A 15,762-nucleotide genomic window follows, 5' to 3' on the forward strand; every position below is an offset into this window, starting at 1 on the left:
AGCCTTGTTTCCCTGTCGCCTCCATCTTATCTGTTTCCAACCGGACCAAAAAGAAAAGGGACAGATATCCAGGCTTGGAGTGTTTAATGCATGTTTATTTCCTTTGAATTTAGAGATTTATATCCTGTCTTTCATCGATGAGCTCAAGGCAACATACACAGCACTCCCAATTCTTCCTGTGGGGTAGTTTGGGCTGAGAGGGATTGACTGGCCCAAGAGAGCCACTGACCTTCGATGGTGGACTGTGGACTTAAGCCTCCTAGGCTTCTGCAGTCCTTGTCCAACCCCTTCCCCGCTACACCATGCCAGCTCTCACTTCTGCAAAATGAAACTGTTGTGTGGATATGTTCAATTATCATATTCATATTCATATTTCTCTTTCCATTAGAATCTTTTTCCCCCCTTCAATTTCTACTTAAGCCTAATCTTTCCCTCCTTTATTAGATTCTTCAAAGGGGACCATTTAATAGGTCTTTCACTCTTGATTAATCCTTCACCACCCTATGATAAAGCTTTGCTTTAGAAAGCCAATCTCTCGGTAGGCTCTGCTGCTTTGTCAGGAATCCAGATTTCCCCCGCAGTCCCTTGTGCCTGGCCCTCACGCGGCTTATCTCCTGGGCTTTGCAGTGTCCACTGTAACACCCTCTTTTAAATTGCATTTGAATGCATTTCACTCTAATATCCTGTCATTGATTTTCCTAATTGCTTTTCCAATTTACTATTTGCAAGGCAGGAGGAGAAAGAAGAGGGTATCTCGTGAAGTTTCTGGTACTAGATTCGAGGCCTGTGAACACACTCCTTATCTTGGTTCAGGGGAGTTGGACTCCTCTTGAGGAAGGCCAAAGCTGAATTTCTGATCAGGGTGACTGCTCCAGTGCAGAAATGCCGAGCTGTTCTCTATTCGTAAGTAACCCCAACTGAATTCAGTGGGAATTTAAAGGAGAAGGGCACATAAGTTTTCTATCAGCCTCAAACTCCTCAGTGACCCTCAACTGTTTGTGCCGGTTGCCATTCCTGGGTTACAGTAAAGATCTGGTCCTGTCCTTGTTTGTTCAAGTCTCTGGGGAGCTACGGGCTACTTTGGGCCTGCCCCAGAAATGAACTTAACATTGCATCACCCCCAAAGCTAAGCAAGGTTAGGCTCTCAGGGAAGGCAACCTTGGGGGACGGGGTTAAAAGGCCACACACCACTTTATTGTGACCTCTTTGGCATCTGCCTGAACCACAGGTATCTCTTTTCCATGCCCCATTCTCACAAAGACCCTCCAGCAAGATTTCACGAGCCAAGAGGGATGGCGTGAGAAGAACTCCAGCCACTGCGCTATTTTCCATCTCAAAATAATGGATCTTCAGGTACAATGGCCGGGACTTCCTTTTATCTTCTTCCTACTGGGAACTGGTGTGGAGGAATTTAAGCAATCTGATTATTAATCAACGTTTTGGCAGAGAGCTCCTGAGAAGAGCAACAGGTTTAAGTATAGCGGCCATTAATTAGCAAGCTTTTAGCATAGCTTTACCTCTGCATTAGCGGCTGGATTTCAGGAGTGTTGCGGCCAAAAACCGGCTCGCTTAAATAAACCAAATCACTCTGAAGATACAACATAAATGTACTAAGCATGCAAAGAACTACAGGGTACCCCGAACTCCCAGCAAAGCCTTGGCGGCTTGCTGAGCAACCTTGAGCAAAAGCTTCTATTGCTTTCGCCCACAACATTACAAAGAGAAAGGCCGACACAGCGTAGATTACAGCAAAAAGTTGGAATATTTTTGATAAACTCATCTGGGTTACCTTCTTATTATTTATTCCTTCCTACTAGGTCAGCATGCTAGCTATACTACCTTGAGATATGACCACTCAAGGTCAGTTCAGCTTACTGGGTATGTTTTATACATATACATTTGGGGGGGGAGGTCATCTTATAGCAGGGTTTCTCAACCTTAGCAACTTTAAGATGTGCGGACTTCAACTCCCAGAATTCCCCAGCCAGCCATGCTGGCTGGGGAATTCTGGGAGTTGAAGTCCGCACATCTTAAAGTTGCTAAGGTTGAGAAACCTTGTGTTATAAGGTTGGTGGTGGATGAAGCTCACGTGTGTGGGGACAAGTACCTTATACCACCACAAGAGGAAGTTGGTCAGACAATTAGAATCAGCGGAAAGAGGTGGTTTCACAAATAACAGGTGTGATGCAGCATAAAGAACCTATTTTAAACATTTTAAAATTTTTTATACTCAATCTCTAACCAATCGCATTTATACCCCTGTAATTCCTGGTTGCTCAATTATAAAGACACCCTACTTCCTCTCTTTCAGCATCTTGCCCTGGAGCGTCACCAAACATACCCACGTGTGCTTGATTGGGCTTTGCAAACCCTTAATAAATTTTAGAGATTGAAATACTCTGTGTCGTCCCGACGGAGTAGGAAAAACGAACCTCAGCTTTTCCCTGCAGGGCCATGTGAGAAGGGAAGGAAAACCTGTAAGTCGAAAATGGGCTAAAGAAATTGAGGAATTTCCTCTCATTGCTTTTTCTCCAACTCTGGTGAAGTGGCAGGTCCCCTCACAGCTAAAACAGGAGCTTGCAGGGATATGACCGTCATCAGTCTGAGAACTAGCCGTGTAATTTGCCACCTGCTATTTTTGGCAAGTCAATCTTTCTATTGTTTTATGTTAGCTTTAGTAGTTATGCTGTGGTCAGCAATTTATTGTTTCTTATTATCACTGGATTATTGGTTAATCTTATTGTTGTTTGGTTTTAATTTCTTATACACCACCCAGAGTCACTCAGAGGTGGGATGGCCATATAAATTGAATGAATGAATGAATGAATGAATGAATGAATGAATGAATGAATGAATGAATGATCTCTATTATTTTTGCACTGATGTCTTACCACGGACATTTTATTGCAACGTACTGTATGTTTCTTCTTGTTGGTCTGTAAAGATTCAGTGGCACACAAATTTAATAGATAGATACATAAAGAAAGAGGCCCCGGTTCTGTGTGCGGGCAGCATTAGGATTTTTCGCCTTTGGGAAGAGCACAAGTTGTTGCTTTTCAAACATACGAAGCCTATTAAATAGCTCACAGTACACTTTTTGTTCATCCTCCCTCTCACAATGGCAGAAATCACCACCGATTTTTGGCAATCATGCTGACAAAACGTGGCAGGGCAGCGGGGTCAGAGAGATCCCTGCAGGCAGCAGAAGAGGAGATAAAGACTTTGCTCTGCCCTGGGGCTACATCTTGGCATGAATGGTGAAGGTAATACATTAATTATCACTGCATTTTTAACACCTGGCGGCAGGAGAAGCAGTAAAATGCTGGCTTGGGTGCCAGATGAGAGGAGATCGTCCAGAACCTTCCCCAGCACCAGCAAACCAACTCTCCAAATATTCCAGACTCTCTTCCTCTATATGTCCCTCCCTCCCATATTTTTATACGTATAAAACTAGTTACACTCCACTGATTATACTGTTCTTGCCAGACCCGAGCTTTTGCCTTACTCTGCAACTGGGTGGAGAACATTTATTCAGTTTCTTAGATTTATAGCCTGCCTTTCCTCCACCATCTCAAGAGAGCATACACAGCACACTCCCTTCCAATAAGTCCATGCAACAACCATGCTGTCAGGAGGGAATATTTTCTCTCCCAGGAACATGAGAAAGAGAGAGGAGTGAAAAAAGCATGCTAGTGTGGACATGGATGTCTACCCATGAGGAATGGGCACTTATGCCTTGATTTCCCCACCCTCCCTTGCCCCACCTGTGCCATGTCCACATGTCCCAGCATCACCCAGCTGAGCTCAACCAGTTTTCACTTGGACTGATCTCAACAAGGTTTTTGTGCACTTCATAGTCAGCACCGGTTAGGGTTTTTTGGGTCACGTTCTAATGTCATATTCTGCTTTGGCAAGGAGCTGGGTTTTCCACATGGAAAACTGGGAACAGTCATGCTTATCCTGCACCTCAATGCTTCTGAAGCACTTCAGAATATGAAGTGTATCTTCATGTAAAGAAAGCTTGGTCCTTTGTCACATGAGGAAAAGGACAATAGGAACAAAACCTACCACTATTTGACTGGGGCACAATATGTCTTCCAGAGGATTCTTCTATTTTCAGATCCTCTCCATCAAAACTCACCTAGTGTAGGTGTTAAAGTTATTTATTCTATTTCTGTAAGCATCACTCTTCCACCAAAGGATTACGGTGAGGTATACAATGGCGTATCATATATAATCTCCACCACCACCACCCACAACTTTTCTTCTCACAACAACCCTTGCAAAGTTTCTTAATGCTTTTTCCATACGAATATTGATTTGAAAAAGAGATGGCACAGCGTGTTTCAGGCACATACAAAGCCAGTGGTGGAGCTTACCAAAAACAGTTCTGGCAGGAACAGATTCTTTATTAATCCAAAACGACACCTGGGAGAGGATCACCGTCATGATGCACGGAATATATGTCTGTATCATAAAATACCCCATTTTCCTTCGGAGATGAAAGTGTACTGTCATGACCACATATTCACCTTAAAAAACAAAGTAAAACAAAAGCAGAAAATCAATACTTTTCACCCCGTATCCCTTGACCAAAGAAACAATATAAAAAGAAAAAAATATATCAGAAAAGAAGATCTCCAGTGATTTCATCTGTAGACATCCTAAAATCACAGGAAGCTAAAGTGAAATAGGTCATATCTTGTACTGCAGCTTTCTGGAAGCCCCAGCTAAATCACTTTTATCTCTGTGAAGGAAATGAGGGATATAGAGTAATCCAGGCATGACAAGCTAAGCCCAAGGAATGGTAACAGATCTTAAAACAAAGAATAAATAAGAACCAAGCAGTACAGTTTGATATCCCTCAGGTCGGCCTTCCACAAGGAGGTGCCCTCCAAATGCTTTGAAATAAAACTCTCTGGCAGGCCCATCTATGCCAGTGGGTAACAGGAAGGAAGAAGGTCTGGACTGTTGAAGGCTTCAGAAAGGCTGCTTGGGGCTTTGTAATTCTCCAGAAAGGCTGCTTGGGGCTTTAGATCTTCTATAGACTGACTTAACATAGATCACAGCAGCATTGCCACCATACCAATATATAGTCATGCAAGCCCTTAAAAGCATCTTTGGACTAAAAGTCGGTTCCCCATATTAGACATGGCAAGGGCTTCCACTGAATTAAAGGGATAAAAGTCAGCACACCAAATTGCTGATAACCAGCGAAAGCTGGGAAAGGTTGTATATTATCCAACTCAGCAATTCCCAACAAAACCTTGGCAATCCCATTTTGAAACATAGGCCTTCAGTAACAGCCTCACAGCACAGAGGCTGTCATTGCCCCAAATATCTTCTCGTTCCATTAGATATTTAAATAGTAATCACTGTATTAACCAATACATTCCAGGGAAAAAAATAAAACTTTTTAAAAATCCCCAAATTTGTGGGAGCTGAAATGGCACAATCCAACTTACATAGTCTAATTTTTGAATGGATTATGTTGCAAGTATTTCCATTCTCATCTACCATAAACACTCAGAGCAAAACACAGATTGTGAATGAAGCAATCACAAACTGGTTCATTTTCCAAATATAGCTGTTCTATCTAAAACAGGAGCAAAACCAGCCAGAAGCACATTTTAATAAAATCTTCATCTCGTTTAAGAACGTGGGAAGTCCCATGAACCAAGTCAGAGCATGTAGCTCGGTATTGTCTACACAGATCTTAGTTCAGTATTGTCTAGATAGATCTAAGCTCAGTATTGTCTAGATAAAACTTAGCTCAGCATTATCTCTCTTGAGAGGCAGCGGCGGTGACATTTCCAATCTTTCCCAGACAAAAATTGAATCATCTAGAACATTCTGCATGCAGGCCTCATACTCTACCATCAATCTTTATCTTCCCTGCAAGCATACCAAACGGACATTTTTATAAACCAAAAGCAGTATTTTTCATCTGTCTTAATAAATAACGCTAGCAGGCAAACAGAGGATTCAGCATGAAATGTAAACGACGTTCTATAGTTATCATTTCCAATGTCCCAAATGGCAAGCATAATGGCAAATGTGTCAAGATACATCAAAATAATCATTGCTGTGATTATCATCACCATCATAAGTCAATAATTATTATTATCATTATAGTAATAATGATCAGAGTCAACATAATGCACGAGAAGAAGGAATAGACAGTGTTTGTATGAAATTTAAAAGTAGAATGTGCTCTTACAAAAATCACTTGACCTTCACAAGACTTAGCCCTGCCAATAAGTGTCACTGATCCTGTAACGTATGAGTCGGCGCTCTCTGGGTCACGGCCTACGAGCATCACCACCATCACTACCCGCAGCCATTTTGCACATCTCGGAACGATCTCAAGTGTCACATCCCCACCCACCGATGCCTCCTCCCAGAAGAAAACAGGAAAGCACAATTGCTGGCTCTCAAAAAGTCCCCCGATCCAAATTCTTCTGTACATGTTTTTATTTTGACTTGTCCACCAAAACAGCTAATTAGATTGTGTGTCCCTGATGTATAATTTGGATCCAACCTTTTTTTTTTTTCCTGCCTGACTGACCAAGCTGTGAGAGTATTGAGCCCCGTGCAACTGAGCGAGTTCAAGGAAGCAAGAACTACACAGATTTCAAATGCAACGCTAATCTGGAAGAAATGCAGAGCCTTGGAAAGTGTAAGCAAAATCTCCCAGCCTCATTTATAGCAAGTGAATAAAGGGGGAATCTTTTGAACACTTTGCAAGGCTTCCGCCCAGATTTCTTCCCACCTGGGCTGAGTTGCCATTTATGAGAGAAGCTGTCTACTGCCTCGCCAACCACCACTTCATATTTTATGTCCTTCCTATTCCTTTCCTGGTCTCCCATAATCTCTCACAAGTAGCTGGATGGATCTAGCTGCTCTTTTCAGCTTCTACATTGCTTCTGTGGTACAGTGTTGACAAATCACTACTATTTGCCATTGTTATCAAGGAAACTTTGACAAGGCTGTTGACAGAGTAAAGGGACCTCCTGAGAAACTGCACGGATCCTGCTCAAACCCGGAGCAAAGTCTGCTGAGTCTGGTTTGCACCAGCACAGAGTCCATACAAGGAACTGCATGGATGGAAGGGCACTGTCTGGTTGATGCCAGAACGTAAGTTGGGGAAGTGCCCGTAGCAGCAAGAACTCCCTGCTAGACAACAAGTATTTCAGGTTCAGTGTCGCAAACGAGAAATGAGATTATTTCACAATAGAGAATAAATGAATCTGTCTAGGTAAGGTACATTTTAAAAAGTGGGATGGTCTCTCACCTCCCTGTAGGCTGTTTTAAGGAGTGATTAAATACACCATAGAAAAGTAAAAAGAGATTCAAAGGCACAGCTGTAAATAATTAAGATTTCTTAAGTGTACCTATGTTTACATGAATTTCCAGGCTTTTCCAAAGATAACATGGCCTACCAAAGCAAAATATTACTGTAACTTACTGGGCAGTTGGCAATCTCTTTTCATATCCATTCCTATCACCTTTGGTAGGAATGAAAAACAAGTTTATTGAACCTTCAGAGAGCCATTGGTGTTTAGCATTTGATATGATAGGAAGCAAGTAGTTCAGCAGTTATCAAGGTGCATTTATGAACAATATAATTTACTTTTTTATTTAATTCTACACAGTTAAAATTTCCCTCTCTGCCCCTAAATCATCAGAGAACTATTCAGTTATCTGTCATACTTCCACCCATCTAAAGAAAAGTTGTAAAGAACCTGAGTCTTCTAGTGAACCATCTTCTATGAAATCATCTTTCCAATATTGGCTGCTATTCAAACTTAATTTTAAATCACGAGGATGCAAATTTAAAGGCACTGGGGTGAGAAGGCTGTTCTTTAACACAGCCTCAAATACTGAACAGAAAATATGCTAAGATCTGGCCAAGATGTTATCCCTTGATAGCTTCTTTGCCATCTCTGAGATGGCCGAGGTGATGAGATTGGCAGCTTTGATAACAGAAAAGACATTGATTAATTTTAATGCTGATTGAAAGCCCCTTTTGGACTTTTTGTGTGAAACAGAAAAAAATGAAATCATGATATATGGATCTGATGATTAGAAATAATAGTAGACAATAGAAAAAAATTAGAGTTATGTTGTAAACTTAGAGTAAGAGCTTAAAGCAAATTAATACTTATATCTGCTGTAAAAGAAATTTGGAAGTCATTTTTCTTTTGTATTTCTTTTTCTTTCCTTTTTTTTCTTTTTCATTCTTTCCTTGTTTTTTCTCTCCTCTACTTTCTATCTTATGAGTTCTTGTTAATTTTTATCTCTTTATCTTAAACTTCTAATAAAGTTATTTTTTAAAAAAAGAAGATAGCTTCTTTGTAGAACGTCTTCCTGAATGATTCCATAAGGGATCGACGACATCTCACTGACTGATCGTTTCCAATACATTATGAAAATATTGCTTCCTCTTGCTATCAATAATGTCATTCAAAAATATGCCAGATACTTCTGCTCCCCCTGCTGCCCAGTTCTGTCATGAGTTACAGGATTTCAGCTGCACCAATAATAGCAAATTTAGTAAGTCTTCATACAACATACCCAACGACCATTAATTAAAAAGAAAGAAACAAAAACACCCACAGACCATCAGTGTTGTCATTTCTCTTGCTGTTGCTATTTTCTAACATTATTTTAAAAACCATCAGGAACAGTAATAGCTGTTGTGCTTAATACATTTGCTCTAGCAGCATTTTCATATGAATTTATTTGGACCATCTGCATCTTTCTGTTGTACGGTAATTCACAACTAATGATCAGCGCCGACAAGCACGTAGCTGTGAAAACGTGTCGCTTGCTACAACCTCCCATGCTCTTAATTGCGTTTTTAACCATCTTCACTTCGCTTCCTGAAGAATGACACAGCAATGAACAACTAGGTTTAGCTAAACCTTACATCAGGATAAACCTCCTAAAGTTTGTTATCTGCTTATGCCTCTCATGTTTCTTGCCAAGCAAAGCAGGACCACCGTAACGCTGAAGAACCCTACCTGTGATGGACTTAATTGTGTCGGTAGATGCTGTGTGTCCAAGCAGATCATATTGAACCAGACTGGAAGACTCTTCGGGGACTTCCACTGAATTCTTTGGCCCTTTTGTCCAGGTGTAGATCATTTCGCTCTTTGGATATGCATCTGAACGAGATATATTTAGAAAAAAATGAATGGACAGGACCTTTGTCTTCAGAACTTATCTCAAAGCCCAGCGAAAGCGTTCCTATTGCTTACAGCCGGCCTCGGCTTTCTTATCTGACAAAGACAAGAGCCTCTGGCTATTCTCTGACCTGTTTCTTACGTTAAGACCAAAAAAGGAGCTTTAATACCATCAGTAAAATGCCACAACGGGGACTTACAGCTTCCAAATTTCAGTGGGCAGGCATGGCCATCCATTGGGAAATCCACCAGCCTCATAGGACACTCAGCACTTATGGTGAGCCTACAGGAACCACATAAAGTTAGTTCTGGCATGGTAGAGTACACCAGCAATTAACAACTCAGGTACAAATATAGAAGAAAAGATAAGGCAGCTACCTCATTGTATAGAGAATGGTGCCATTTCTCATAATTCTAAATAATTTATTTGGGGCTGTCATGTTATGAGACACAGATTTTTTCCCATTCCGGAAGAAAGTATCTGGGGTCCACACTTTGTTAACCATCAGGTTGTTTAATCTCAGAATTTCAATAGGACCATCATATTTTAATCTCTTGTCCACCCATGTCTGACGAAAGAAAACGTCCATCGTGTATTCCTACAGTAATTGGGAAGCAAAACAAATGATGTTATACATATATTTCCCCAAGGATAAATCAGTGACAGGAAACTATAAATTCCCTAAACACATTTCTATCAATTTCACAGAACTATGTACTCCTTAATACTTTAATTTTCCACATTAGTTATATAAATAAACGACCAAACATACTAAATCAATCAAAAATAATTACTGTAATCTAATAGAATGGCAAGAAGCACGCAATTAAACTTGTTCAGGACTGGAAACAAAACGATTAATTCACTAACATATGTTCATGATTTTATGTCCATGCTATTTTTTTTTTTTTTGGGGACAAATGTTTAAAATTTGCACTGGGAATGCCTGCTTATAGCAAACAAAATGGAAGAAATGTTACTGAATTGCAACCAGTAAACACATCACTAGGATAAACAAAAAGCAAAAGAACGAATTTTCCACAAAATGAGAAGTCTTCTGACTTTGCCACCACTTATACACAAGATACACATGGGAGTTTATCAATCTTGCAGAATCATTTCCCCTGGGCCCCCAAGCATCTAGGCCAGTGTTTCTCAACCTTGGCAACTTGAAGATGTGTGGACTTCAACTCCCAGAATTCCCCAGCCAGCAAGCTGGCTGGGGAATTCTGGAAGTTGAAGTCCACACATCTTCAAGTTGCCAAGGTTGAGAAACACTGATCTAGGCATACTGCTCAATAGAAAGGGCTACTGCATTGGGGCATTTGTAAGGGGGCTCAAAAAGTCAAGATGGTGGCCACAGTCACACGATCAAAGCCTTCCCCTTTTTTAAGGTCTGTCAGAAGGGGCTTTGATCACATGGTTCCGGCCACCATTTCTACCTCTACCTGGGGATGCCCCTTCACTCCACATAAGTGTACTCATTGAATCATCTCTTTCATTGAGGAAAGCCCTTCAGAGTCCAACATCGGTTAATTGAAAAAAGTTCAACCAGGCCTTAGTCCCTAGTAAATATGCATAGCACTGAAGCCTCAGAGAAGTAAACCTACGTCAATGAGCACAAACACTTTTCTCCAGCTAATTGATTCAGATCATTTTGTAGACCACAGTCGTGGTTATACAATCACTGCAACTTCCTACAAGGGACAAAACCAAATAAAAACAAAAATGCACAGGGTAGAATTCAATTTCTAAAAATCTCAGCTCATCCTTTATTATTCTTTTAAAACGACTATTGCAAGATGATGTTCACAGGTCTATAAGTAACGCCCGGAGCAGTCAGAAAAGTCAGAGGCGTTTCTGAACTAAATATCAAGGAACTGGGACACACGATCGGTGTCCGGAGAGTTTCTTGCCCTTCCCTGCAGGGACAGTATAAATTACACAAATAAATAAATCAAGTGGGCTCATTTTGCTTCATTATACAGATTATAGCATTCATCGGATCCTGACTGAGCTCTTCAGTCAAGCACCCAAGCCCTACTGTGCCAAATTTTGAAGTTTTACCCTTTTTATGAAAAATATGGAAAGACCAGAATGGAAGCTGTCACGGCTACATGTAATAAAGCCTGAAAGTAAGCTGCCGTTAATCCCTTCTTTTTTGCACGAGTAACAGGAGAGTCCCAAGGCCCTTTACTTAGTCACCCACTCATTACTGGGTTTCAATTTTTTCCTCCTCAAATCTACCAAAATAATAATAATAATAATAATAATAATAATAATAATGATGATGATGATGATGATAATAATAATAATAATAATAATAATACTAATAATGGGATAAAAATGCCAAACCCAGTCTAAACATCTGGCTGACTGTGTGATCAACAATAATAATACATACCATTTCTACATCAGAAACAGGACCAAAACTGGTGACATAGATATCTGTTTTGACTTCAGTAACAGGACCTAAAGTATAAAAAGAAAGTGAGCAGGGAGAATTGAATTGTTTCACATCAAAAACCAGGGAAAATTATGCAGACAAGTAATGCCAAGTCTTACATGAACAATTCCTTGGCCTCGTTTTAGGAAAATGAAACGATAACATATGCCAGCTGTATTTACAGATTCCTGTATCATGTGGACTTTCATATACCTTCATATAATTTCCTTTGTTTATGCCAGTATAATTCATATATGGTTTTGTAATGCACCATTTCCCAATGACGTTGGTAAGAGAATGTATATGCATGAAAATCTAATTCCACACTACTTCAAACAAGGGATGATAAAATGTACCACTCTATTTTTAAAAGATCTCCTTGGGCATATTATTTATTTAACTAAGTTATTCTACCACTCGCTTTATGTTTAAAAACAGAATTCCATTAGCATCTCATTTAGCAGAAACATCTGAAGTTTTTCAAGTATACCATAAAACTTCTGTGGGGAATCTATCTCAGAAATGTTTGTTTCTCTGAGACAAAGATCATCCGCCTTCCCTTTTTGTGAAACGCAAGCATATTACAGGTTAAAACAGGCAAAAACAGCGCCTTAAGCTTACAAAAATAGGGTAACAGAGTTCAGCATTCACTTAATTAAATCACTAATATATTCTTGCATCAAGATTTTACAAAAATAACTGTTCACCAGATAAGGAGCATCCAAAGGACAGGGTGGGAATGGGGAATAAAAAAAAGTCAAGATGCATCAGGTACTCTGCTCATAACAAAAGGGGAATGGGGCCTTGATCAGGCAGTCATGGCCACCACCTTGACTTTTCTACAGATGTCCCTGCACCAGGTCTGGGTGAAGTATATAAATAACAGGAAGAATTCAGCTGTTGCTTTAGGATAAATAATTATTAAGCAGCTAATTAGATCACCCTTTCTCTTAAGAATCTATTTCTTGGGCCTGTCAATGTAGTCATGAAGATCCTAAAATAATGCTCTCTTCTTTTCCAAGTTATAAAATATCCTAACGCCAAACATGTTTACATTCTTTAAATTAATGTAGGTAAAATCAGAGGCTCAAATTCTGAGATCTCTACGCTCTGTTTTCTATCATTCCTTTTTGCAACTTTCTTTCACTTATCTGAAGGTTTACCTAAGAAATGCACAGTGTGTTAGTGACTATAACAAAGTATGGTCCTTCTTGAGTTCATTGGTGTGGTACCACCAGACATAAGACCAAGAAATGCAAGATGTTTTTTGTCATGGTTATTGTCACCTTCTTGACAGAAGCCTTCTATATACCAAATGGTATTGCTCTGGAGATCGTATATATTTGATTCATTAATGTTCATTAACATCCTCTTCCAAATCAGATGTCACTTCCTCTGTAGCAACATAAATTCCAGTTAAAAGCAGAAATTTAAAATAAAATTAAAATAATTATCAATTAGGTTTTAAAAGGTGTAGTCTCCCCAAGTTAAGAGGAAACTCAACTCCATGTCACTATAAGAGAAACCTACAGAAACTGTCGATGATCTTTGGATGATCCCAGGGTGGGGTAATCACATAATAGGAGGGGTTTTCTCTAATAGACTGAACCCAAGCCATTTATAGTTTTAAAGATAATACTAAGCACTTTGCATTTCATCTAGAAATAAACTAGAAGCCTGTGAAATGCCTTCAGCAGATATTTCAGAAACCAACCTAGCTGCCACGCTCTCTACTAATCAAAGTTTCCAGACCAGCCACGATATCCCCTACACAGACCACGTTGCAGTAATCAAGCCTGGAAGTTACCAACACAGGCATCAGAGTCTGAAATCATTGTCTTCGAGGAAGGACACAATCAGCATATCAACCCAAGCTTTCTTGGCCCTTCCATCATTCTGGGACATCAGAGCGACCACTGGATCCAGACATTCCTCTGCATCCAAACTGTGTACCTAGATCCAGAAATTCCCCAGTTATGTACCTGTGTGAGACACTGTAACTTCATCCAGAACAGGGAGATTTAACACCTGTTAGGGAGTGTAACACTTCATAACAAGCATGTCCATCTTGTCTGGATTCAGTTTCCATTTATTCATTCAAACCATTACTGACTGCAGGGAAGGGAGCCACACCCCTGTCTGAAGACAATACAGAGAACTAGATTTAGCCATTCAAATGCTCCTGCTTTCCCCAGCCCCAAATCTCCTGACGTTCTCCCCAGGGACTTCATATAGATATTAAAGTCACTGGAGACAGAATGGAGCCCTGAGGAACACCAATATAATGGCTTCCTGTTCATGGAGCAACTACCTTCAAATGACGCCATCAGAGCACTGTCTCTCACGTGATCTAGAAAGATGACATAGTGCACGGTCCAGCTGAGTCCCAGTCCTTTTCCTGATCCCAGACAAAACCATCTGTTAAGCTAGGCCAACCAGAACAGGCTCAACTTTTGCAGTCTACTCTGAAGCCCATACGAAACGAGTCAGGATAATTTGCTTCCTCCACGATTGCTGGCAGCTGCGAAGTCACCATGTTTTAGAAGGTGAAGTTATTCTTAATAGTAATATTAAGAATATTATACACATATAATACAAAATGTACAGTATATCCTGCTTGTCATCTACAGAACTCAAAATAACTTCCATGCGATGCTTTCAGTTAAGCAGTTTTATAGGGCCAGACTGGCTTAGCTTCAGCACTTTGCTTCTAATTGTAAACTCTCTGGTATTTCTTGTGGTTAAAGAAAGTGAGGTATAGGTTATTACAATTAAAAATAGCCATAAAACTGGAGAATGGGGTAGCAGAGCATTCTCCAAGCCTCATTGCCTAAATGTCCAGAATCCAATTGTTACTATATTAGCAAACCCACTTTTTTCCCCAAAACCTGTTCCAAGTTGTTGGCTTTACTGGACTGTGGCTTAGCAGTTCTGTAACAGCACTCAAGACGCTGGTTCAAAAGATAATTCTTATTTGAACATTTGTGCCTACTTTCTCATAAATATTATTCTCTTAATGCATACGACGAAAGCAATAAGTGATGAGCAAAATGAAATATGCAGGCTTCTGGTTGTTAACAGAACACAAAATAGAAGTGGGTAAAATTATCCCTCTCTAGGCTGTAAATTATGGATAAAAGAACAACTAGGAAGAAAATTAATGTGTACATGCACTTGTACCCACAATGCTTTTCCCTTTGGGGGTAAGCAAAGTTATATAGATCACAGAAAAGTATGAAATACCAAACCAAATAAATTAACACCATGAGATAAAGAATGTAATCTAGTTTATACTAACACCATTGAAAATATCCCTCCACAGTTAGTCCTCGTTTAGTGACTGCCTCGTTTAGCAACTATTTGCAGTTCTCGTTTTTACAACCTTTGCAGGTCTGTAAAGCAAAGGAAAGCTCAAGTAAGATCGTAAAATTGTGATGTTCCACTTACTGACCGCTTTGCTTAACGACCAAGTTGCTGATCCTGATTGTGGTCGCTAAACGAGGACTACCTGTATATATTTCTGACCTTGCAAACCATCCTCACTTCCACCACTTTGATATACTACTGCATACACTGCCTTTTGTTCTATACATTTCCCACCTTTCTCTTTTTTAGGATTTCATTAATTCCATTCTATCATGACTTTTCCAGTTTTCTCTTCCTTCCAACCCACTCACACTTCCCTTGTAGAGGAATGCAGGATTGAAGTTAAGGAAGGAATGCAAGAATCATTCGCAGAACCGTTCAGAGATAACAAAAGAGAATGTGAACAACAATATAGCCAGGGAAAGGAGGGAGCATGAGAAAGAAACTCCAAATAACCCCCCCTGTGTAATGCAGAAGAGGGGCTAGAGGAAAACTCTGGCAGGCTTTCAAGATCCTGTTATTCTACCCTACAGGAGTAGAGTTCTTGCAGCATCTGATTCCTGAGCAGGCCTACTTTGAAGAGCTGGCATTCATCTATGGTCAAGTGTTGTAATTCATTCAGGAGGGAAATCATTTACATACATACTGTAGGTTTCATTTTAAAATATAGCTTAAGATAAACACACATCTACTAACTGGGGAGAAGGTTCCATTAAGGTCAGTCAGGTCTACCTCTGAGTTGTTACTGGAGAGGATTCCAT

At 40.1% G+C, this 15,762-nt stretch overlaps 1 protein-coding gene across 1 annotated transcript in view; it reads right to left on the bottom strand.

The window, feature by feature from the left end:
- GABRA4 (gamma-aminobutyric acid type A receptor subunit alpha4) overlaps nucleotides 1-15,762 on the bottom strand; it is a 55,288-nt gene that overhangs the window by 19,994 nt on the left and 19,532 nt on the right. The window contains exons 3-7 of the mRNA XM_088131095.1: nucleotides 11,594-11,661; nucleotides 9,567-9,787; nucleotides 9,389-9,471; nucleotides 9,027-9,170; nucleotides 4,380-4,532 (exon numbers count right to left, since the gene is read on the bottom strand). Of these exons, the coding sequence (XP_087987221.1) occupies nucleotides 4,380-4,532; nucleotides 9,027-9,170; nucleotides 9,389-9,471; nucleotides 9,567-9,787; nucleotides 11,594-11,661 (669 nt within the window). The remainder of the gene's footprint in view (nucleotides 1-4,379; nucleotides 4,533-9,026; nucleotides 9,171-9,388; nucleotides 9,472-9,566; nucleotides 9,788-11,593; nucleotides 11,662-15,762) is intronic.

The sequence above is a fragment of the Python bivittatus genome, unplaced genomic scaffold (assembly GCF_059951505.1).
Source record: "Python bivittatus isolate LINGU-HERP-01145 unplaced genomic scaffold, Pbiv_v1 ctg000970_np1212, whole genome shotgun sequence".
Taxonomy (NCBI): Eukaryota; Metazoa; Chordata; class Lepidosauria; order Squamata; family Pythonidae; genus Python; species Python bivittatus.